The following is a 26,679-nucleotide window of genomic DNA, read 5'->3' as shown; positions in this document are numbered from 1 at the left end:
GGGCTATTGTTAACGCGATGGGCTCAGAAATCCAATTCTGGGTAGAGAGCGGGATAAAGGGTCGCTGCCGCCACCGCCACTGCCGCCGTCGCCGCCGTCGGGGGTGAGAACGCGATGCGTAAGAGACGAGGGGAATCGGGGGGTTGTACTCAGGAGTTATTGACCTGCCGACGAGGAGACTCTCTTGTTCGGGAGGAATGGCTGGCAAGAACCTTCCCGAGGTCGTTTGCGTGGCGCACGAGACGCCTCGTTGTCGTCGAAGCAGAACGTTGATCAGCCACATTCGTCCTTTGGTCGATAAAAAGAAGCTAGACGCTTAATTTTATATTCATTACACTTGTGTCTTGAATGTTCTATACATTGCAGTGATGTAAACTATATTATACGTTTATGTTTTTCTTATTTTTCCGACGATGTTAAAATGTCAGGATCGCAATTATTTTGTCTCAGCGATTCGATACGTTCATCATTTATCGCGTTTCCATAAACGTTCTCATAAATAAATTTGATCGTGGATATTAAAACCTCTCCCCACAGTTGTCTTTTTGCCTTTTCTGTCTCTCACATTTCCGACCAATGTAGCTAACGACCCGCATCGACAGTGGCAATGACGATAAAATTTCACTTCGAAGCGAGGGAGAAAAATACTGAGAAGGAAATACTTTGTCCTATTAACATTACATGACAGTGCACATACTTTGGCGATTCTCATTAACTCTAGAGTGTCCTTCAAGGATTCTCTCCCGCTGAGATGTTTTATGTCTTGTCGAACCCCTGCTGAACAGAGTCCTCTCGTCCTAAAAATATTTTTCCCGAAGACTCATTTAAGAGAAACGTTTGCGCGTTGTTTTTTTCAATTTCGCTATACTATTCCATTCTATGCATCGACGCATAGAATGGAAATGTGCAGAATGACAATGGCGATTCGATGTACACTTTCGAATAACAGCGAACAGGCGGTTATTAGAATAATTAAAACTGTAATGGATCCCTTTATTGAGTGAAAGCGACCGAGCGGGGCGATGCTTGATTATTTCGTCGCGTTTATGTAACACACCGTGGAAATATAATTGCCCGCCGTATTACGCCGTGGATATCCCCTGCCTCGCACATACACACACGCATACACATATGGGGGGGAATCCGCAACGACACTCCGTTTGTCATGCAAGCGTGACAGAGTGTCGGTCGTAAAATTCTCGCCGCGGCGTGACCGTAATGGACTTCTCGGCCGTCTAATGCCACCGTCGCTTTTTCCGCGAAGCCACCAAAATGTAACCGCGACACATCGTCGCTTCCTCAATGAGGAATTATCGTCGAATCAGTGAAAGCATATCACTCCGCGCGTCAACCGATACATAAATCTAGAACGTGAGAGAAAGAGAAAGAAAGAGAGTGAGGAGAGGGAGATTCAAGTACGTTAATAGAGTTCATTTTAGACACGCGATCTTTTCCGCAATTTAAACCATTTTGTACGAATTTAAATGTACGAACCTTCTGCTGTTTCGGGAAAGATTTCACTTTCAGTCGCTCGCATTAAGTGAGATTAGTTACCAAGTTTTTCTCTCGCAAAGTGACGTGGCATCCGAGATTACGCGACTTTTCTTTCGCGAGGAAAATCGGGGAAAAGTTCGGTTTATACATTGCTATTAGAGTGTTTTTACACGCTTAAAGGATTGGAAAGGAAAGTACGTGAAATCACAGGGCGATATTCCTCGCGCGATCGCCGCGGGAAAGAAGGAAATCATTTTTCACCCGCGAGCTCGGCACTCTCATAGCGCGCCGTTACTCCGGGGGTCAATCTCGGCCGACCCAGCGCGCCCGAGTAAACGCGATCTTCCGCGACGCGATTAATTTTCTCGCGTGCCCGCCGCGCTCGCGCGCATATTATGTAGGTACGTCTACTCCGACAAGCTTCAGCGTCGACGATGAGCCTCGAAGCTGCGTAAACCTCGTGCATACAAATATATCGTAAGCGCATCATCGCCGCGCGGACGATAGCATTAGCAAATCATAGACACGAGTCTAATGCGAGTCTAATGAGAAATCGAGGATCGACGCGGACGTACGAGGGATATGTAAAAGCTAAATGCGCGTCTCCTCTCCGATCGGTAATGTGAACGGAATGATCGTTAAACAGGATGTATCGGCATATTGGCACTCTCGTGAAAGAAGGATTGACTCTAAATTATCTAAAATCGATCTCTGTAATGAATGCGAGAAAGTTATCGGTTCTTTCGGTGTGTCTGGCCGTCGACAATGGCTGCGCGAGAGGAGCAGCGCTCGTCCTCGTCGCGTTTAGACGCGAACGAGGCTCTTACCGGTGATTACTTTCCCTTTCCCGGACTATCGCCAAGAGACAGAGGCGCGTACGTAAAAGTTACACGCAAAATCACCGCCCGCCCGTCGTCGGCGCGATATAATGCAACCCGGCCGCGGCCGGTGTTACGAGATCGTGCGCCGCAATTTCACGCGGTCGCAAAACACCGCGTCTTACACTCGCCTTTATGCGGGTACGATCGCACGCGCTCGCTTAGCCAATTACCAGCCGCTCGTTGCCTCGTATGACTTAAGTTAGACGGGCCGAGTAATTACGCTAATCGATCCCATGTTCGTATTGACTCTTGTAAGGCTTCGCGCGATAAACGTCCGCGACCAGAATTCTACAAGAGTTCTTTTCCACGCTTTTCAATCTTCGTCCGCGTATCTTATCGACCTGAAAATCGTCCGCGTTTACAAAGTTTCATACTCTCTTTCGCGATGTATCAGTATAATTTCCGCATTTCTAAATATATTTTGTTGCGCAGCGAGCAGCACGAAAGGTTAGAGGAAAAAAATCTAACCGACAGTCTTCTTACACGTTAATTTCTTAACTTTCCAACTGCTGACTTCGCAGTTTGATACATATTTATGAAGAAAATAATTAACCTTCATTTTTTTTTCTGTTTCAGCATAAGATCAGCGAGAAACCTAATATACAGTTCCTAGGAAATGAAGGGGTGAGTAAAAGCAGTTTTTCTTACTATCGTTAGGCGTGCGTTAAACTCGTGTGAGAGAATTACGACATTGAATCCGACGCGTTATCGGTCGATCACGTGGAAAGATAAGAGGAGATTAGAAATAATAGTACGTTCGCGGATCGCAAACAGATACCGAGATTTTAAATTTTCCACTAAAAAAAGAAGAAGAAAAAATTTCTGCCTTGCTCGTGGAAAAACGTCTGTCTACCTTCTTTCTTAGAACGTTTGCCAAAACTGTTAACTACATTACCACCGTGCAAGTAAGCCACCGTGTTTCCTTGAACATCGTGCGCTAACGTCACAGGCACTAAATAGCGATTTAGCTGTTTAGTGCGAGTGACGTTAGCACACGATGATACACAATTAAACAGTTTTTTTCAAACTTACGATCGCAAGATGTAGAGACGAGTTAATCGTATGCAGTCGGGTCTCCATGAATCAATCTGTACATTCGTCCCAGGAATTTCTGCGGTCGAAATTAACCGCGGTAAAAGGACCGTCGGATTTCGCCGGTTACTTAAAATCCTGTACAATGTTGTCGGAGTAGGGCGGAGCTGTAGAGCGAAGGGGAGAAGAACGGTGAAATTTTCTTTCGGCGAAAAAAAAAAGTGAGAGTGAGAGGTGTACGCGAATGCTTCGTCGACACACGTCGGCGTTTTCCTCTTAATTCACCAACACGACTAACAATCACTAAATTATTTAGCGATATTTTGCTTCATGTTACGTAGCTTTGACTGCAAAGTGAAAAAAATTTACTTTTCCTATATTTTATGGATGTATCTTGTTATATACCCGTATTACATAAAATTTTTATTCGTCCATTTCAATATTTGTTGTCATGATGATGAGATCGGGTGTATGTACCTCGCGTTAAAGAAAAAGATCTCGCGACGGCAGCGCGACTCTATACGCAGCCGACGTCAAGAGCTCGATCTCTCAGCCGGCCGAGCGGTCGCAAGACCACGTGTATGTGTGTGTATATACGTGTGTCGTCACGGCTCTACACACCGCAGGTTTCCTCGGTGAAGGCGATCGAGGTCGTCCGAGCAAGGTTATACACCATTTTCTCTCGCCGCCGCCGCCGCAGATCAGTCTCTTAAACCTTCCTAAACTCTGCAAATATTGATACTTTTGTCATGTAGAAAGATATAAAAAAATATGCATTCAAAAATATACCTTATTTCGCACGTATCGTTTTATTTAGCTTAATTTGTATCGATTAAATCTTAAATTAGTCATAGCATATTAACGGGAACACTCTTCAAAACTTAATTAGATCAGATACATTATGAGAGGAAGAAAACACTTTTAACCACGTTAATTAGACATACATTTTTGAATTGATAATATGGCATTAATGTTTCTTAAAAGTACCGGTTATATAAATATTCTATCTCTAGAATCTAAAAAAAACTAATTAATTCATTGTGTCGTGCGCACAGTTAGATCTTGACTTAAATTTAACCAAGATTCCAGTTGATGAAGTCAACCTTCTTATCCTTTTTATAAAATCTTAACCGTCGGCGCGCATTACGATGGATTGTTTATGCTCGCTCGAAAAAACGGCCTTCGGGCTGGGCGATACTTAAAAAGAGTGCTGCACCATGTAACTGCCATATGCCACTGACGTTCCTTAACGACAGCAGCGGCTGATTGTCGATACGAAATCTCTCTCGGTGATCTGGAGGTAATTGACCTGCTCTCCTCGTCCTTCATCGGCTTCCCCTTGCTCTCGGGTGTGGTCGTCGTTATATATATCGCTTGACTGCATTATGGATCATACGAAGTCAAATTCGAATCTGTCATCAATTCCAACAATGTCGAGAAAACAGATTCCATCAATTGGAAAAACAGGGATCGAAGGATAGAACGTTTCAGTTTAACTTTTCTTCATCTGGGATTCGTTGAGAACTACAACTTCGAGTTGATTTCTTCTTATAAATATCACCTACGTGATTAATCTCAAATTGCGATATCGCAATTAATCCTTGAGGCTTGCATCGGTGGAAAACAATTCCTGTTACTGAATTTATAAGCATATCGGGGAAGTACACGGAGATGCAGAATAAATTCTGCAATTGGAATTTTAAAATCTCTTGGGAATTTTCGACTTGCGTTATTCACTCTTCTTCGCGTTATTATTTTCAGGCCAATAATTTTCTTATTCATTCATACATTCACATTTTTCGGGTAATCGGCGAAAAGCCATTATTTTCCTCTTCACTTCTCCATTCATACCATTCAGATGCAACATTCTCGTTCTATTCCATTCTGACCTTTGACAGTCTTCCACTGTTAAAGATCCTGAAGATCAATGCATCACCGTTGACCTTTGCGCAAGTAGCTATGGTGAGATAATGCCTTAGGGTCCACATTCGATTTCGTTGTCTGGAAATTTATTTCTTAAGGACGACTCGTCACGAGCGTCATTTCGCGAGTCCTCGGGGAGCACAGTAGAATATATATCTGTAATTTTTCAACACCACAGTAAAATATTTCAGTAATATAGTCATTGTAATTTATTATTTGTTTATTATATATCTGATAATCTCTTATAACATCCCATTTCTTAACGATTGAATTGGATCTATTTGTTTTTTCTTGGAAAAGAAAAATATTTGCAATTTTTTCAATAAGCTTGTATTGATCCTCGATTAATCGTAATACATGTAAACGTGTAGACATTTTACGAATAAAGGAAAATCTGGTCGATATTGGCCCAACCTACAATCGCGACGTCTCGATCGTCTTTTCCATCTTTCTTTATTTTCCGTTCTGGGGCCACGGGTGCCAGGAACGCGGAGCGATTATTCCAGTATAATTCGCCGTTTAGCGGACGTCCTTGTCGCGACTGACGCACTCAGGGAGAACCGATCTCCGCTCGGGCCTTCTCTCTATACAACACCCGTCTGGATCGTGCAGCAGGCAGGCCAGGCGCAGCGCGATGTGCATCTGTGTATTGTTCGTGTGTGTGTGCATGCACAATGCGATTTCATGTGTAGCAGCAATGCTCGGCACGATCGGGCACGATACGTGCGCGACAATCGACGATCGGGCCTCCCCGATACGTAGAAACATACGACTTTGACACGTATATATCGCGCCATGTCGTGTATCCGCCCTCTCCCTCCCCCTTCTCTCTCTCTCTCTCTCTCTCTTGATCGTGGATCTTGCCACTTGCCTGCTCGTGTAATTTTATCATGAACGCGGAGAGTCTCTGTATTTATATGAGACACGGTTTCGCGATAGCGCCGATCTTTTTTTTTTTTTTTTTTTTCACAGATTCGTGTGCGTTCGATAGTTGCGCACGTGCTCGATCGTCTATTATGTGTATATGTGTGTACGTGCGAACGCTCGCCTTCACATTGTTGCCTTTCACTCGGTTTCTTAGAGCACCCGCTTGTATATACATATGTATGTATGTATATATGTAGGTTTTACCCGGGAATGGCGTTATTGCCAGCGTTATCTCGACGCGGAATCTTCGGAGAGTACGGAAGAGCGCATTCCGCGAATTCGTCAATCAGACGGATATGCTCAGACAGAGACTCGGAAAACGCTCTTTTCCCGGTATTTCCGCGCTGTACGAAAAAGCACTACCGCGAATACTCCGATTTTCTTCGAAAGCACTCTGGCATTTAATAGGACACACATGCAGTATACTTTCAATTATTCTATAGTAAACACGAGCACGAACTTATACGTTATTCAATATTTAGTGCAATATTTCGATACTCCTCTCAATAAGGTTATCATTTACGATAATTAAGCTGTCTAAAACCGTTATTTGAGTTTCGAAAATTTCTCCGTCACGATGTCCGCGCGATCGATCAGACATTCGATCCAATCATGGGTGATTTTGTAAACTTTGTTTTCACCGATTGCACAAGTGCGCAAGGCAATGGCGTGAGTCAACTCTCGTTACGTTATACGTGGCAAAAAAAAACTTTTACAATGTAGAATGCGGTTGTTTCTTTTCCTGCAATAATATTCCCGGGCGAGTGGAATTGTATCGGATTAAAGCTGAAAATCAGCATCTCTGGAAAGATACATAACGTCTGAGCGTTGAAGTAACGACCGTTTAGTTTAAATACCCAGCGAGCAAAATGCGAAGTAATGCTCCAATGGTAACTCGATGATCGGAGCGTTTCGTAATCCTTTAACTTATGTGTCAAAAAAAGTAGAGGACAGATGACGTTTTGCCTTCAGGGACGAATTACGAGGCGGAAGTTCCTTCGCGCGTTATTGTCTTAATTCTCGGTAAACGTTTTCTTTTCGAGCCGCCCCGTTTACATATGTTCCGCGCGCACATGTAACACGTGCGTGTAACACGTAAATATACGTAAATACACGGTTTTCCGGCTTAAGGTGGTATTGCATCGCGCCGCGGTCAGTCGCGACTGACACGAAACGTCGCTGCCGTAACAGTTACTTTTACGCGTGACCCACTTGCCATTCTAGTAGTCGAATCTAAGTATCATAATGAGAAGTGGGACGCGCAGCGAGCGCGCGCGCGTCCTGAAATCATCCTAGCGGGGCACCGCGACGCAACCCTAAAACGAAGGTCGCCCGCTCGCGGCATTCAGAAGGTCGAATGTGACCTCGCACAAGTAACGCGTAGAAATCACTCTTTCATGCCAGCCACGCATAGATGAAGCGATATCGTAGAAGAATAGATCGTAATACGCCTGTAATTAGCCTATAACGGCTTAATATCGTTCAGATAAGTATCGCCGCTTTGATAATTACCGACGTGCTTGTAATTATTTTTGTGAACACGCTATAAACTTAAAACGCGAAAATGGTTTTGCCACTTCGCGGATTAATTTGTATTCAGAATATGTCAGCGAGAGGAATACCAGCGGTATCTGTGTGCAAAAGTTGGCGCGATTGTAGAATGTTGTTCGACGATACTGTATTAAAAATCGTTGGATCTATAAGCGCTGAGAGCCTTGAGATGCGCCGATTATCCTGATGTACCGAATGCGCGCGGATCGCGTATCGGCGTTGATATTAAAACAGCGAGACGAGGACGACGTGCATATGCCTTCGTAGATGACCTTTACTCACCGATACATCGGCTTCTCCACCAATATGTGTCGCAGCGCACACGGTACGCAATCGACCGATTTATTTTTAAAGATTGTTGAAATCGAGCACCGGCGACGACGATCCGAGACGACGAAACGAGAGAAAAAAACTATGACCTCTGAAAAAGAAATCTTTTTCTCCGTTTAAATTCTGCTCGATTGCATTTCGAGGTAGAATGTTCAAAAACATCAGTGTCGCAAGAGCGCCGGCTGTAAAAACGTAATAAAAAAATGTAATAAAAAATGTAATGAAACGAAGATATACATAATAATGACGCGGTATACCAATTTTATTAAATCAATGAATTAATTATAATTATATCTTCAATTTAATTATAATTACATATTTCGGTGTTGCATCAAATTTAACATATCCACTGAATACAATTATCATAATACAAATGTCGCAAAAGTCAATTTTTTTTATATTTGTTCCGTTCATAAATATAATTTTTTTATCAAAATATAGGGGATACGATTCAACAGTTTAAACCCAGAGTGGCTCGTCGTGTCACTGCAACTCCGCTTTCGGGATTACACAAACGTTAACGTTAATGTTTAACTTGATGTTAAGATATGCACGAACTTTGAACGCGGAGCACAAGTCTATAGAATGTCCATTCGTTTCCGAAATTTAATTACCGTTTTATCTAGCACAAGAGATTTAGGAATCTTTGTCGCGAAGAAACTAACTGGAAATTAACGCGCAACAAATCCCCGAATGAAAGGAACGGATAGTTCTAGGACACGATGTAGGTGCGTCTTTATCGTCGCGGCCTTGCGCGTATGTAGGCGACCGCACGCGATATGCGGGTGTTACGCTCTTCGACATCTTTTTTTTTTTTAATTTTCTCTCGTTTACGCCTTTCATTCACGTGGCTTGTTACGTCCGCGACCATATCGGCGTTATATGCGCATTTACGCGCATTTGCGCGCGCTCGCCTCGCATGCGATTGCTCCAGTAAGACAAGAGCGATTTGTAATTCAGCTATGCAAATATCGCGCCGGCTCTCGCGAGAGGATTGAATCGAACGCGCTCTCGTCGCGGCAGATAAAGACCGGCCCGTTATCGCTGCCCCCGCATCGCGGCGCGAGATAAGTCGCTGCGGATAAGGCGCTGCAGTTATTTGTTGCGCATTAACGATACTCGTTGCAAATGGCATGTCACTTATGACCGACGCCTTATCTCTGTTACCACGTCAAAGTAAATCACGGCGAGAGAGATCGATGCGACGCGAGAAGAGGGATCTCCGGGGCTCAATTGGCCAATCGTCAAATAAAATTTTTCAGCTCGGGCACACGCAAACGCTACAAAGTATCCAGCAAAACTGGTTCCGAAGACCTTTTTGCCGGGCTTGGTTTCCTTCTCGGCTCGTCTTATTTCGCAGCCGATTGCCGCCGGCGTGAAATACGTCTCGCAGCCTTCGTTTCGAGGAAAAGAAAATAGAGCCTGTTAAAAATATGTCCTATTCGGTGATAAATGACGAGCCACTGCTCGTCCGGATTGCCCGGGTTTAAGTTCTGTCATTCTTGTATAATAAGATATATTCACATGGAAATCCCGAGAGACCGGAGTTTCGAATTGCAGAAACAAGGTATTGACATATTTTAGGCTTATGGAATTTCTTCCTCAAAAGAAAGAAGGATTGCAAGGCTAAAAGACGACCTGTTATATTGTCGTAAATGCAAGAGGCAAAAATACAATATTTCAGATTTAGATGAGAAAATATTTATCTTCTTGTATGTGCACACGATAATTTATCACACGAAGTCCCTCTCTTTATTTTTCCAATTCGAACGTTAATAGATTAATTACGTTTAAGGCCATACATGTATGCGCGAACGACTTGCATCGGGATTTTTAGTTCTGGTGTTACGCAGACTTTTTTAAAGTAATGTCTTTAAATTCGTCGCCTCGGTCTCGTACAATATTTATATATAGGACTCCGGCCGCGTGTGATGGGAGACGGTTAAACGCGACGTGAAACCGAAGGATCTGAAACCTGCAAAACTGGATTCCCCTTCGTCCGTGTGATGTATACATCGAAAATTACCGACTCGCTTCTCGCGTCGCAGCGGAGATATCATCGCAAAGCTACGGCGCGCGAATTCGTGCGTTACTCGCGGTTTAACCGCCGCACGATTTCACTTCCACTTGTTCCTCTCGACCGTGCGTATCGATCATCGTTTCTTTGTCGCCTATCGTATCTGAAAAATCTTTAAACGCGAATACTCGATCGCGGATACACGATCAAATTACAATTATGTATACCAGCAATCTTTTAATATCGATATCGCACAAAGAGCATTTATATTCTACTTTATATCGGACAGGAAGTGTAAATAAATTTAAAATGAGTCTAGATTGATTCAAAGTAATATAAATTAATATCTTGTCTTTAGTCTTAAATTTCTGTGTAATGCCAATCTGTATATATGTAGATATATGTGTGTGTGTGTATAGAGATATAATACACGCGGAACAAAACGGCTTAGCAACGGCAGTCTACATAAATTAAAGGCGACTAAAGCCTCGTTTCGCGTTAAGGAATTATCCCGCAGCGAACTGACAATTATAGGTACTATAATTAGATTTATATCCTGCATTTGGGTAGCTCGTGTGTAGAAAATGGTGCGTCTCACCTTGGAAAAGGAACGGCCACGGCGTTGACTGTATAACGGTACATTCCTTATTCCGATGTTAAAAATATGCCTGCACTGCCACGATGGCAATATATATTTCAAACCCCGTAACGCAACGTTGGATTAAAGAGCGAGCTCTCGAGTTAAGAATGTCGAATGACTTTGACGATCGAGTCTAGTGCAGGTGGCAAATAGATACTTTGTGAAAGTAAACAGGTATCGAATATTGTTAATCAAGAAGAAAGATATCGATACGCAAAATTTGTTCGTCACTTTTTAGGTTAAGCTCTTCCTCGGTCTTTTCAATTCGCAACGTTACATGCGTCGACAATTATTAATTTATGCTATTTTCACACTGGCGCCAGGTTGATTATTTATGTACAACTATAAATGGTATCTGCATTCCCCTTTATTTTTATTTACTCCGCGATTTGCGGTAGCGGAGCGACTTTTCATCAAAGAGAAAAGCCCCGCGGCGAGTCTTTGTCATGAGGACGATTTCGCATGAAATATGCACCTGGCTCGGTATCTCTCCGTCATGCATTTTCACCCCTCCGTGTAACTTCCCGTCTCTGTTTCCTATCTACCGCTTTTCACCCCCGATTAGAACCCCGTGGAGAACTCCACCTGAACGCACGAGAGTATGAATACTTTACCTCTCCATCGTCTTTCGCGTCCCTCTTCGTATCCGCGATACACGCCCGGTCGTTATACAGTTATTCTAAATTTCCGGATAATATTCATGGAGGGAATTTAAATAATTCAAGTATCTCCGAAATTGATTCAAATAAATTTCGTGAAATGCGAATCGTATTGTACATCATGGCTACATGCAAAATTATTTCTGTGTAGAATCTGCGACGCATTAACGCTCAATAATAATAGCTGTTATCAGCGATAGGACGATAAAGTCGAATTTATGTAGCACGTGTGGCGACCGTGAAGGTTCATTATCGATAAACGCGGACGATAACGAGCGGCCGAAAATATAAAATTGCTTCATAAAATTTCAAACTTTGTCAAGCGGCTACGTGTGCTTTTGATTAATTAATGCTATCGCGCACATCCGAATATGAGAGTGTTCTTCGGACGTGCGGAGGTCTACGCGAAACTCAAGACCGGCTGCGTTACGTCAGCCGATACCGTTGAACAAATTTTCGGATAATTAGTAGGTGCCGGTGCCGTTAGAATCAAATGTCTGATGAAAATGTAGCGGTACCTGTTCAAAAATCCCGACATTCGGTTCTAATACCTTAGTATTTAGATTTTAAATGTATGGAGAGTATACAATATCGAATATGCTTGTACATCTTGTATTTTTATACACGTAAACTTACGGTACCTGACATTTCTAACGAGGAAAGGGGTATCGATATCCCATTAAGTTCTAAGCCATCTTGGTCCGGCAATTAAGCGCCGCTAAACCAATAACGAAGATTGCACGCGTTGTACGCTGGCGAGCGAGACAAAATCATTAATCACGAGACGGTGTAATTAATTATACGGGGCCTGCTCTCTTGCTTGCTCTCGTGGACGTTGCGGCAAACTCGGAAGGCGCCGCCCTCTCGAAAAAACGTGAGCATCCGTGGCGTCGCAACGGCCGCTCACGCCACGGTAAACCGTAGCTCACTACGGGGCTGCGGACATCGCGTAGCAGTTAATTATCGGGGACACGGGGACGTAAAAGGGGAATAAATTATGCTTATCGATCGCGCTTCTCCATGCGAGACTCGAACACGCGTGTGTATATATATATATATACAGGAGAGATCATGTTGCACAGCTGCCTTTTCCTCCACGCTCTTTCTCTCCCTTTGCCGCGCGATTATTACCTAAATAATTTTGCACAAATTTCTCCAATCCGCGCGAGAAACATATAGGTACAATCGTCACGCGAAAATTTGACGCCTTCTCGCCTCCCTCGGTATTTCTCTCGATAAATAATCGCATACGTTGACAATCTGTTTAATCTTATTGTTAGAATATTATTTCTACTTTAATATATTTACAATTGCAATTCTTTAGGCAGAATATTAGTTTATTATTAAAATCCTGATAATAAATTTAAATTTAAATTGACATTTGTATAGATATTGCTAGTGTTTTCAAAGATTTGCGCTGAAAATCTAACGCCGGTAAACGCGAGGCACTTTGTACAGGCCTCTCGTATTTTTTATTAAGTCGATCGCGGTTTACGCGGATCGCTGAGCCGCGATCGTTAGGCTATCGCCTCGCTTCCACTCGTGGATCCGATAGCTGCCGCGTGTAACACATCCAGGTGTTCGACGTAAGTCGTGCACGCGAAGCCCAACGCAAACGAGTTTTCAGGGGAACGTAAGGACCGTGTAAAGGCCGGAAGTAGTATCACCGTGTGGTTTTGGATTCCCCACGGCGACTGACGCGTTCCTTCGTACCGTAGCGGGCAGGCTGGGATAGGAAAAGACACGTGAATGCGAATATACCACACGTACCGGTTTCGAGCGAGCTTCGGCTTTGAAAATTACGTCCACGCGCGGTTTCTCCGCCTTTCGCGATGCTTACGCCAACTTTTTCTCATGCGAGCTATACACTACGCGCGAACTATGGGAAACAAATAGTTTCCCATTTCAATGTCTCGCTATATCACGCGAAGGGTATGCATATCCCAGAGAGAAGTCTGCGAGTTAATACATTTGAATAAAAGAGAAATGTTAATAGCTCTGAATAATAATGCAGTCTGGTTCGAGACTATATATTACACTCTCGTGAAAAATTGAGTAGAAAACAAGACTATAGATAGGTGTGGGAGAATTTAGGAGAATTATCAATAAAATAGATGTGTTAGCTTCTATATTCGAGTTTCTCATGATTTCAGTTTATCGATGTTTGCGCGCCTAGATATACCCAGTAGTTTCAACAAACCGTATGATGAAAGCGTGGAAAAAATACACATGGAAATTGAAGACATACAGTTTATTTCGACCTTGGACGTTCCCGTACGTTCCGTTACGTTAATTAAATCAGAAAATATGTAGTCCTCGTTCGAAGACGCGATCTGCTTGTCAGGCTCACGGAGAATCTCGTTACTTCCTGGCGCAATCATCGAGCTTCTAAATCGTCTTCGCACACACACATATATATGCATACATAAATACACGTATCGACATATATATATCTGTTTTTAAAAAGCGACATTCCAGATAAACCTAGATAAACATCCGCCTCTCGTGAGTCTCGCACCGACTACATTTTCATCGATCATCGAGTTCCTGTTTTATAAAAATTAACCAGCTTATAATTATTTATTCGCATTTTTGTAAAATATTATTTCAAGGCACTGAAATTTAAGGAACAATAATAGTAATTACGTCGTGAATTCGTTAACAGAAAGTCACACTGTTTTCTAATTATAGAGGGAATCACGATTGCAGAAGATTTTTACAAGTTCTACACTACATAAGATACATATTTCTTTGCTGTATTCTTTTTCGAGGATGACGGCGGAGGAATCGCGTCTCGCTTTCGAAGTCCTCGAGTGAAATCCGTGCAAGGTCGCGCGAGCGAGCCGCGACGGTGTGAGCGATTTAGGACGGAAATTCCGGGCGCGATCGTGCGAGCGCAACGGCGAACTGCTGCGATCGTTCGCACGCGCGCGTGCCTGTGCACTCTCCGCATAATGCTATACTTTTTCTCTCTTTCCCCCCGCACGTCACGCCTCTCACGCTCTTTCTCTCTCTCTCTCTGCGTGTCTCTCTCTTGTTCTCCTTCGTGCTATTCTATCCCGTCCGTTCTCCGGCCTCTCTTTCTTCATCGATACGCGCTCAGATCTCAAGCGACGACGACGGTGTACTTACTGAAATTACGAATTCATTAGTGACGAATAACTTTCACTCCGTTACCGTCGGGACAGAGTTATTTCGCACGGACTATGACCGGACGATCGCTATAGTTCGCACGCTATCGGCGATATCTGTCGATGTGTTTATTTATTGAAGAATTCGAACCGCTGTTACAATTACATAAACTGATATGAACTGGCTGTACGCGGTGCCGCATTCTGTATATTTGAATTAATTTACATTCGATGTCTATGCGAGAGCGATCTGGTTTTCAGACCGCCGCATTAACTTCGTTCCATTACAATTGGTTAATTAAACAATTAATTAGCCAATTAATTAAATGAACGTTTCGATCAGTTAAGGGTGCGACGACCGCGTTTCCGCGAGTGAAATATCACGTACACGGTGCGTAGGTCAAAGTTCCGGAACATACCGGGATACCGGATGTCGCGCTCTGGATTCTTTCGCTCTCGGGGAACGCGTTATCACCCGGAAAAATAAAGACTAATCTTCATCCTTTGGTCAGCTTATCTTATCACTCTCGCGGGGAATACGCGAGAGGATTTCCCCTCCTTTTTTTTTTATTGATGCGCGAAGGAACGACGTCGCGCTCTTATCCGTCTCGGTAGAAAATAGCCCATCGGTCTCCTTCCCCATATAACGGCACGGAGTTTCGAATTTTCTCCATTTACAACATAGGTGAGAATTGCAGAAATCCTTCGCGGATATTGGGATAACAGTTCGCGTGTTCAAAAGTAAGCATGCTTGATTTTAAAAACGATATCAAATAATTTTATTCGTTCGATGTCAAATGTGGAAATATTTGACGCTCATTCTGTTTAGCGTTTAATTGTTGATCTAATGCAACAACAAACGGTTAAAAATCACGGTGACCGAGATCAGTTATTCATACATATTTATTTGTAACGAATTCTCGAGCTATCTCGTTCCCTTGTCAAAGATTACTCATTTTCTTTGACGTACGGTGATTCCCCTGACAAGGAGAATTAGCGCACGTGCCATTTAATTTGCGCAATGTTTGCGAAAACGTGCGTAACCGTGTGCACGATCTGCAATATTACGTGTACTGCAGTTGCTTTATTTGCAACGGCCGTGTTATCGCGCCTTGAAATCGCGATCGCGTTACGGTTGTGGATTTTAAAAATAAAGTGACGACCCCCAAGTCACAATATTCAATCATAATTTTTATTTGATTTCAAATTTACAATTTGGAATGCGTACACAAGTTGCTGCGTTTTTTTTTTAGGACCTGTTGCGAAACGATCGTTTTCTTAGCCGGGAATTCGGTATTTCATCATCGTTTGTCGCAATTAAGTTTTTAATTTTACGAAAAATAATACGGTGCTGCTGTTTTGTTTATTGAATGCGTATCATAATTTCGCACACATTAATTACGCGACGAGTTGCTGACGCGGCGAAATATACGTGCCGCGAACAACAACAATCGTCAATGGCGAGGCGTTAACGTCAAACAGTCGCGCGATTGTGCAAAATCAAACCAGCGCTTCCAGCATTTCGCGCGATATGGTGTCACTGTCACGTATCATTTTCGACGATATCATATTCGCATGTCACGTTGATAAGTTCTGCGAGATTTATCGATGAGCCTGAAACGGCAGTGAATCACGGTCTCCCGAAGTTATCCTGACAAAGTACGAGCGAACGGTCTCTCGCCACGGTCAGCCGGTCGATTAAATAATTGCAACGAAACAGTAAGAGAACGATTGACGCGATAATTCGAGGTAATTAAGAGAAGAGAAGCGAAGTCGGCGCAGCACCGACAGATATAATACCTAATTAAACGCGCGCCAATTACTCTTGAAGGCGTATAATATTCACGATTTACTTAAGACATTACCGCGAAACAGGATATCGTCTTCTATACGTCTCAGTCTGATAACGCAATTTTTTATCGCGCAACTTATTCGACTGTACCTACATATCTTCATTTAAATGTAAATTATAAGTATCGTGGATATGATTTAAAATTATCTAAAGACTACCAGCCGGTAACTTTGGTAAATATTTTGCTGATACGCGAATTAGAGAATTTTATCTCGCGCTAAGTCCGTGTAAATTTCGGCGCGGCGGAAATTGCCGCCGTTTCGTAATAACGTTCTATTATCACGACGACCTTTGCCATCGGCAGCGGCAACCGAAAAAGTTAATTTTTCCTCTGGCAGCGAACAACAGAACATGGCTTTCGTTTCGTGCCAGGGAATTCGTCTCACCTCGACCGTATTAACGCTGGCTAGACTCGATCCGCCACCGCCGCCGCCGCCGCCGCCGCCGTCGTCACCTTTTTCTTTTAACTGGGCCTGACGTACTTCCTTACCAGTGCCTACAAGGCGCCCGACTTTTTACCGACCGCTGTGCTCCAGATAGACCGGCAGACTGACGTAGGAAACCTCGTAGGAAAAGCTCGGTGCATCGACAGAAATAACACAGCTAACATGTGTGATAAATTTTCGTGTCATTGAAAATTAATAGGATATTTTTTTGATCGAAAATTAATGCAGATAATATGTAAAAAGAGTACGTGAAGATTTTTTTGTTCGATAGTATCTTACCAGGTATCGAAGATAAAGTATCATTGCTAAATATAGAGAGTGATAACTTCGATGATCTCGAGAGACTGTGAGCATTTCTTGTGATTCAGGTAACTCCATTGTTTGCGGATTGATAATAGCTGTTTATATAATCGGATATCGGGTTATTTACAATGGCGAATCCGAGAATGTTATCGCCCTATTTCGGGAGACGAGCCGCGAAAACGAGCCGCTCTCTTATTTTCTTAAAACAGAGGGTCAATATACTGTGACCCCCTCGATAAATGCGTCGCGCGCTTGAACACTTGGATGAAAAATACCGCTCGAGAATTGAAACGTATTCGGCGTTGTTTATCGCCGGCCGAATGCGATCGATTCCCCACGTTCACCGGCATCGGCCGAGAAGTCGACCGCTTCGTTAAACTTGCTGAACAAACATTAAGATAATTCCTGTTAATAACGTGAGCCGCGCGCGCGCGCTTCCAAGTGGCTTAACGAAGGGCGCAAAATCGCCCAACGAGTCAATTAAGTGGATCGCCAGAAAGGGACATCCGATCTTATTTTCACGTGAGAAAAGAGCGACGGCGCGGCGGCACAGGTGTTACCGCCGCCGGGCAACGCGCGATGTCGAAACACGCCGAAGAGATTTCTCGTTCCCGTCACGATCGAGACGAGATCGCGCGGTTCGTCCGAGATACTCGGATATTTCAGCAACGAGTCTGGAAAAATATTTAATTACATGCTCGTCTCTCATCATGCGCCATTGAGAATGCTCCTCGTAAAGTCATCTCTCGTCGTTCTCAATTCTCTTTCTCAGTGGAATTTATTTACTAATAGAAAACTTTAAATATTTTATATGGATTAGTTTCATACGATAATTCGTAAAAGTTTTTCGAAACTTCTCAGCGTTATTAACAGGAATTATCTCTTTTACTTTGCGCATCGGATCGTGTTCTGAATTTTTTTGTTGATGGATTAAAACGAGACACGACGGAAAATCTGCGAGGACAACCAGGCCGATCATTATAAACGGAGAAAGACGAGAGCCTCGTCCCAAGCTCCTTTATGTAAACCTTGAGGCGTAGATCCGGATTCTTCAGGAGCCAACAGGAGGGATAGAGAAGCAGAGGCAGGAGGAACGAGCGCGGAAAAGAAAGAGAGAGAGAGAGAGAGGAGACTTGGTAGAAGGGGCATAACTACGTTCGGCTTCTCAGGTGTCTCCTCCTCGGGAGGAAAACGGAGGGGAATCTCCACGCACTTTTAGATCGGCAGGAGGTAAAAGCAAGCACGTCGGCGAAAGTGTTCTTGTATAATGCGCTCGCCGGCGGTCCTTCGACCGCCAGAACGAACGAATTTAACGATCGCCACCATGAAAAAAAAAACCCAATCTTGTATCTCGCGACCAATACTCACCACGAGCGAACCGGCCTGTAACGATCTCTTTATCGGAGAGTTTCTCTGAGTAAATTAATCCTCTCGATATTCTCTCTTTTCTTATCGAAAAAGAAAAAACCAATTCGAGGACACTTAACGAAAAAGTGTATCGTAACATAAGGCAAAATTGTAAGGCCAGTTTATTAATAAAAGCGAATTGCAGGATCATTCGATGTTTATTAAAGGCAGGCAAGCTTTATGCGATATCTTGATGTTTCGCCAGGAATTCTCCAGTATTATCGCTATAGTATTGATATTATCAATACCGTACTCGCAAATGTACCTAAATACGTATGTGTGTGATGGAATAGACTGGGTTGTACGGAGCACACATACTCGTACGTCCCACGGGAAACTCGACAGCGGTTTCGATTCGCGGAGTACATTTGCGCCAGACTACTAGCAAAGTAGCGAGTGGAAGCGGACGAACAGAATTGCGTTTCTATCTACTATCCGACGACGATCTTGTCCCTCTTCCTCTCGTCTCTCGCCTGCGGCTTTTCTCTTTCTCCTTCCATCTCTCTCTTCGTCGATCCGCCGCGACGTCTCGTTCTGCCTTGCTACCTCCTTCTCCTACTTCATATCGAAGGTATGTAGGCTGTGCCACATCCTTGCCCGGAAACCGTTACCTCGCTTGGCTTTACACTGAATGGAGCTCGCTATACCGTTGTTCCCCATACACGAATTTCCTTCGGTCTCTCCTCCTTGTCGCCGCCACCGCCGCTGTCTCGTCGCTATCGAACGCGGCTTCTTACGCGAGTAAATGACTTCTCCCTGTTCCCCTTTTCGCGTATTAACAAGTGACGCTAATCCGCCATCGATCGGACGACGATTCGCCGGGATAACGATTCCGTACGTGTCTCACCGTCGGATTTATACATCCGTCGTGCTCGACGCTACAAGTGAAATTTATTTACGGCGATCCCGGATCGGAAAAATGAGCTGCGCTTACGCGGAACGCATGCGAATGCGTAAGGCGAGAGTGCGGTGCTCTCGCATTATCCTCTTTCTCTCGCACCCTATACGTGTACAATCGTACAGGCGCTTCCACGATTAACGCTCTTTCGTCTTAATAAACAAGTGAGGATTTCCCCTCATTTGCCATCGCCGGCAATAAGGGAACGTTAGAATGCAATTTCACTGATATTCATCATTGCCCCCCCCCCTCCCTCCCTCTCTCTCCGTGTCGCCGATTCCTCGTCGTTTGACATCGAGGTTCTCAGGTGGTCGACTTTTATCGTAGCCGACTTTCCTTCCGATTACTCCAGCCTCCGCCGCCACGAGGAATGTCAGAGAGGCTTCAGCGCGATGCAAATGTGCTTTCGTAAATAATGCAACGCGCCCCTTTATGTAATAAATCGCAACGTCGCGGATCGCATGTTATCGCCACTCTATCACGTCTCGAGAAACCGACTGACAGATTGACCGCGAGTAGCAACGGGACCGAGAGAATGTGCGTGAGAGGGAACGAAGGAAAAACCCGGAATATTCGCGATGGCGAATCTTGACGATGTGAGCGATCGATTGCGGCGAAAGCAGGTTTACGGCTATTATTATTCTTCACAAACGAACGTATAGGAATGATATGTTAGATGATTGACGTAACGCCGATGAAGTATAACACGCGTTTCTCTATTCTATACTGTCGATGCGAGCCTCTCTCTCTCTCTCTCTCTCTCTCTCTCTCTCTCTCTCTCTCTCTCTCTCTCTCTCTCTCTCTCTCTCTCTCTCTCTCTCTCTTTCACTCACTCACTCTCACACTCTGTTTATCTTTATCTCCCAACTCTCTTCTCTTCTACTCGTATCGTGATTGCATTCTTCCGTATAAAATGCATTCTCGTTAACGACCAGAGGGTACGCCGCCGATAACTTAATCGCGGCGCTTCGTGCCGATTTCGAGAGAGCGATCGATCGAGAAGGGAAAATTACGGCGGGGAAGAGATATCGCGCGCGGGTTTCGGATCGGATCGTGCTTCGTTGTCTCTCGAGACAAAGTTTCGAAGTGCCGAACAAAATGAGAATCGAAGTTCACTCGTGCCGCATGCGGATTAACGTTGCGTGTCCGCTGTAGCCGCGCCAATTACGAATTCGGGTACAATCTTCGGAGGGCGGGCTTTCTCGTTTTCTCTCTCTCGTCTCCCGTGTGTTTTTTAACGAGAGAGGGAAAGAAGCGGAGAGAACACAATTACTCTCGTGTATCCATTATTCCGTAAAGGGAAATTCTCCGGAGTAAACGCTCCACAACCGAGCTCCAACGGAGCATTAAATAACTCTCTCTCTCTCCTTCTCCTCTTTCTCCATTCTTCGCCTTCTTTTTTTTCCGAGACGCATTGACTCGACAACGACAATCACGACGACGTCGGCGACGTCGGCGACGATAATCAGCCTCGCTAGCGATGTACTTCGCGCGCCGCACCGCGCCGCGCCGTGTAGAAGTGGGCCGAGAATTATTTATACGTCGGTCGACACAGCTGATCGTCGCGGTATCCTCCTACCTTTTCTCACTCGGCCGTATTTTTGTGCGTCGAACGAGCGCGCTGAAAATGTGCGCGGGCGAGAGACAGAGAGAATCGTTCTCCGGTCCCGACGCACCGGAACGAAAAAGCATATTCGATCCGCGGCGCTGGTCCGAAATAGCGGCATGACCGACGGAAATAAACGCCGGCTTGTGGACCGACCACACCAACAAAGCGCGACACTTTTCCGTTGACGATCCATCACCGCTCTGGCACTTTTAGCGCGATTGTCCCTCACTGTCAATTATCGATAGACAGATCCTGAAAACTCTGCGTCCTTCATGTCGAATCGTATATAAGTATATATACTTGACGCAATACTTTGTGCAACTTATAAATGTTGTCTTATAACTTATTGATACGCCATTACCTAAACATTGTTACGAAATGGAGATCGGGCCCCCTTATATAAGCTGGTTTGCAAATTTTAGAAATCGTACGTCCGAAATTTGCGACGTACAGCTTTCCCGAAAAGGCGGAGAAAGCCGCCGCGCGCCGGTCGCAACGTAATGTCGTTGCTCTTCAATTATTGGCCCGCATCACGTCCGATTCGATTCACCGATTACGAATTTCTCGCGTAATGGACGGCGTTGAAGGATATTTTTCAAAAACAACGTCGCGACCTCTCTCTACAGAAGGATTGCAATATCAGTGACAGTGACGTCATAGGTCGTACGATGAACGTAATACAAACAATGTTCTTTCTCGCGGCTTTCAACCGGACGCCTACGTATCCTCGTCCCATCCTCTTGACGGCTTCTTGACGCGAATCAGTGGAACCTTTCCTCTAAACGCGGCCAAATTATTTTCCCTCGCGGGAGTTGTTTATTGTGATAGCCGGAGTTGATGTATGACTCTTTATAAATCCGACGACGAGAAGTTATCGCTTTAACCCTAAACTTCGCAGTCCACTCCGTCTCTTGCTAAATGCAGACGAAGAGAAATGAGTCGCGAGTAACGAGAAAATAATTCAGATACAAATTATTCGTTCAGCTCTCAAATTTATTTATCGGTTGTCGGTTACACGCGCAAAGAAATTTGATATCGTTCGATAACTTCAATAAGCTTATCTTCAGTTAATCGCTCAGCTTGAGGAGCACTTGTTAGTGCTACAGTTAAACGAACATCGCGATGAAGGGCAATATTGTTGAGTCTGAGAGGACTGTCGGCAGCCGCGCCGTCGCGTTCACAGTTATTTAAATCTGATACTTTTAGAGCTCAGCTTTCAAACGCGACGATGAGAGCGATAAATCGTGTTTATTGAATGTATAGACATAATTAGATGGATGATTAGAAATAAAGCGAAAGAGAGAGATGAACGAAGGCATAATCCCGCGAATTTTTACGTGACAGCGTACAAAGTGCACACGTGTTTATCTTCATTACTTCACATCAGCTGTAATTATAGCTCGATCGATAAGACATGTAGCTACCGCCTCTTGATGCGAACTGAACAGATTTTCGACAAGGTGGTTAAAGAGCGTTGTTTCCAGTATCGTTAAACAATATTGCACACTTTCCTCTCCCGTTATCTCATTTGATATTATAGAAGATAATAAAGTAAAGTGCATTTAAAAAAAACGATGACATTTATTTAAATTTTGATCGTACCCGCGATATCAAATCAAGTTCTTGTTCAAGAACCTTAACATAAGATATAACATTCTCAAGGTCTTCTTCGATGTCTTTGGGTTTTATGCTCATTCTAATGAAACTAAAGATGAAAATGTCTACGGCCAACATACATGGATGTTATTGCTAGGCGTGCAGCAGCAGCACGACTTCGAGAGCGACGACGGCTCTCTTTTTCTTCGCGAGTCTCCATGCCTGTTACGAAAACGCGACTATCACGTCGGCCGCGCGCGTTGCAATAGGAAGAGAGCGAATCCGGCGTTCCTGCGGCGTAATCGCCGGCTACGGCGCACCGTCGTTTTATAACGCATAATGACGCGTTTCAAGACCAGTAGGTCGCGTCCACGGTAGTCGAGAAACGCCCGCTTCTCCTTCTGGGCACGGTTCATCGAGCACGAGCGATGGTATAATCGCGTGAAGAGTGACGGGGGACGGCGGGGGGGGAGGGGGAGGGAGTGAGGAGGAGGAGAAGCGTCACCTCGGTCACACATGGTCTACGAAGATCCATCCGCGTAATATTCATAATAGTAACTCCGACGTCGTAGAGATCTAGTCGTGCGTCCTCTCGTTCTCGTCCTCGTCTTCCTGCCGTCTTTCCTCGCAAACAAGTCTAAGCGGCTCTCGATGAGCCTGCTGCTGTCCGCCGCCGTCGCTATGTAGGTTACTATCGCAACGGTCCGCGCCTCCTCGACCCGTCTTTAAGAAGGTCGTTTACGAAGTAACCCGAACCCACTTCACGGCACATCTCGACGGCGAACATGCCTTTCGGCTCTCTCTCTCTCTCTCTCTCTCTCTCTCTCTCACCTCTCTTCGTTCCCTCTTTTAACCCTTCAAACCTCGTGGCAGCCGTCAGTCGACGTTAATCGCAAACTTCATCGTTGCTCATTGATACTCGGTTATTACCTTGATTACCGATTAAGAACATGCTGTAATGAATGATTCTTTGTTACGACATAAACGTATTCATAAACGTATCTACACAGGCATTGATTTTTTCCGGTACGAGAACCCATGTACGATGATAATTTCTCGTGTATTTAACTTTATTAATAGAAACATCTTTGAGGAAGAATGTGTTGGGATATCGGTGGGAATTCAGCAGGAATTTGCGCCGCGCTCCAAAAATGGTTACACGGCCGGTGACTGGGAAGGAGCGGAGGTTTCTTGGTGGGGATGGCATAACGCGAGAAACGATAACTTCGCGTCAATCGAAATCTCGCTTGAACATACAAGTGTGCCCAGCACGAGGAGTTGCCGATTCCTACGATTCGAAAGTAGAAGGAGAAACGCAAAACTCTCATCGTTTTATCTCTCCGTGGCGCAGCGGGTACGAGACATTGGCCATTCCCCTTGTCGCGAGCTGTAGCTTTCGTTGCGTAGCTGCGGTCCCCATGATATCTCGTTACGTTTTATTCGCATACCGGCGGTGGGCATCGTGTACATAGGTCCCGTCGCGTGTCCACACCACTTTCGCGAATCACCGCGCGATTTACGAGGACTTGAAGAGATACGCGACGCCGCATTGTGTCCGCGTAATGCGCTTCTCTAGCGCTCAGGCTGGGCCGCTTGGCTTTTGCGGCGTGTATATGAATGCTCGCGTTGCGCGCGTGTATACGTGCGTGCGCGCAAGCGCTCTTTAACCTCGACAAGGCGGCTTCTCTCTGTTTGTCCTCTCCGAGCCCTGCCTATACGTGTTACGACGACACGGCTACCGCTACGCGTCGAGCCTCCGAAGCGGCTCGAGGAGCGTGGCATGTATGTAGCCGTGTGCCGCGGCAGCGCAAGGGGGTCGGTGGGGACGCAGGGCACGGGCCACGTGATCGAGCCTCGCGGATATATAAGGTGGAGGCGAGCTGCTAGAATCAGCCACTCCGACGACTGGCTCCGGAGTGCGATGCGCTCCGCGCTCTTCTCGCCCGCTTTAGGGACATCGAGAAAGAGACAGACAAAGAGAGAGAAAGAGACGTCTATATATCATTACGCTGGCGATGCGAGACACGACGAGAGAGAGAGAGAGAGAGAACGAATGGTCTTAAAGTGAAAGAAGGAAAGAGATAAAAGGGTGGAGGACGCGCGTTGACCGCGCGCCAGGTCAGGTGCACGCGGAAAGAGAAGGAGAAAGCTTTCGTGCTACGTGCACGCGTGGCTAACGACTTTGAAAAAGTCGTCTCGTGCGCCTAGTCACCCTAGATTGGCGGAATTCAGCTACGAAATGACGTAGTTCTCGTGATAGACAATAATCATTGCTATCGTCATCATTGTCATCATCAGTATCGTCATCGTCATCGTCATCGTCATCGTCATTGTCGTCATCATTCTCTTCTTCCTCCTTCTTTCTATCCTCTTCGCGAAGAAGAGTAATACACAAGTTCCGGGACATTGTCCTTTCAAGAGACAAGAAAGGAAAAGCACGTGCCTATGTATACGGATCGTCTAATTCGCGCGGAAGGCACGTGTATACGCCTTCGTATAGCGCGAAACGAATCGCGGGATCGCAAGGCCCCTTCTTCGGGAGGTAATCTCGCGGAGATGTCCGAAAGAGGCGAGGAGAGCCTCGTGAAACATATACCTCCGCAAACGGCAAGATCACGGCACGTGATCTCATCCTACGCAGAGATGCACACGAGTGTGTCACCCTACTACCAGATCGGTCCTCTCAAGGTCTCTCTTCCGAGTGATGCCTCCGATGTCAATTTTTTTTCCTTGCTCGAGGCGTCGCGGAGAAGAGATCTTTTTTCCGATCCGGCAGCATCATCGCGGAAAACGCGTGACGACTCGGTGATGACCCGCGCATCTGGATTTCCAACGAATCGGATCCGATGGTCACGTAACCCGCGATATCGCAAATTATCGGCTCGTTAACGAGCCGAGACCGAGTCGTTCCGACTCGCGTTCGCGTCGCGCGCCAAGACCGTCATCGTTGCCAATAAACAAATTAATAATTCGGGGATATTTCGAGGAGCTCGCACGCGCGTTTCCTGGATCGTCACTGACGTAATGTGACTAGCGAGAAACTAAGTAATCGGAGACGTAGACATTACCCGCCGTGCCTGCGTTATGCAATAACTTGTGCGTGCGTCCGAGCGGTGATAACGTTTTGTCGACGGTGACGCAAAAATGACACGTTGTTCCGGTCGCTAATTGATCCATCGACGTCAGCGGTATAACTGATGACTTTCTTCCTTTAAGTGAATATTAGGAAAGAGACTATGTCTCGCTTATAAAGATAGATTATATTGCTTTATCTCTTAATGACATTTTCAAGAAATCAGCGTTTTGCTGATTTCTTCGAAACAATCTATTGTCTCCATGGGTGACAAAAGCGTTTATTTTCGTTCACGCGTGCGTGCGTGTTTACGCGCGTGTGCGCGCGCAAGCGATACGATACAGCCGAAAACAACGTTTGAGCGAGCAAACGATCAGGCGATTTCGCGATCGCCCCGGCGAGTAGTCGGCTAATAAAAGACGTTGCGCAACCGTTGTTGCGCGGTGGATAATAATAAGAACGAACACCGACGGAGAGTCTGGCAGAGGGGAGGGGTGGAGGTAGGGGAGAAGGAAAGATGCGGGACACGCGGGGGAGTCGGGGAATCGAAGGCAGGGTTGCGCACCGTCGCCGTCGACGGAGAGCTAACCGTACGCGGGCAATACGCGAACGTAATAATTCGCCGCGCATGAATTGCTACGCGCGAGTCGCATTGCGTCGCGGCAGAAACCGGCACGGATGCGCGCAATGATGAAAACCGTGGAGGAGAAACTTGGGTCGAGTGAAATAACTCGCGGGCACGTTGCCCGCGTAATCGCGACCTTACCTTCGTCGGGGAGAAGAGGTCAAGAATCCGTGGGATAATAAAATCGGTAGCCTGTATAAATTCTCTCCGATGTACAAATCGGGCATTAATTGGTCATTGCGCTAATCTCAATTAACAATTTATTCGCCGCGTTTTTAAGTCTCG

General features: G+C 45.2%; 1 protein-coding gene across 1 annotated transcript in view; it reads left to right on the top strand.

The window, feature by feature from the left end:
• The window catches only part of Su(tpl) (Suppressor of Triplolethal), a 79,545-nt gene that overhangs the window by 20,388 nt on the left and 32,478 nt on the right, over positions 1-26,679 (top strand). The window contains exon 2 of the mRNA XM_071708876.1: positions 2,952-2,999. Within this exon, the coding sequence (XP_071564977.1) occupies positions 2,952-2,999 (48 nt within the window). The remainder of the gene's footprint in view (positions 1-2,951; positions 3,000-26,679) is intronic.

Source organism: Temnothorax nylanderi, unplaced genomic scaffold (assembly GCF_030848795.1).
Source record: "Temnothorax nylanderi isolate EJ_2023f unplaced genomic scaffold, tnyl_v1.0 TNYL_tig0072_pilon, whole genome shotgun sequence".
In the NCBI taxonomy this organism is placed as follows: Eukaryota; Metazoa; Arthropoda; class Insecta; order Hymenoptera; family Formicidae; genus Temnothorax; species Temnothorax nylanderi.
Note: the sequence above shows the minus strand (reverse complement) of the source record. Positions and strands in the feature narration are given on the sequence as shown.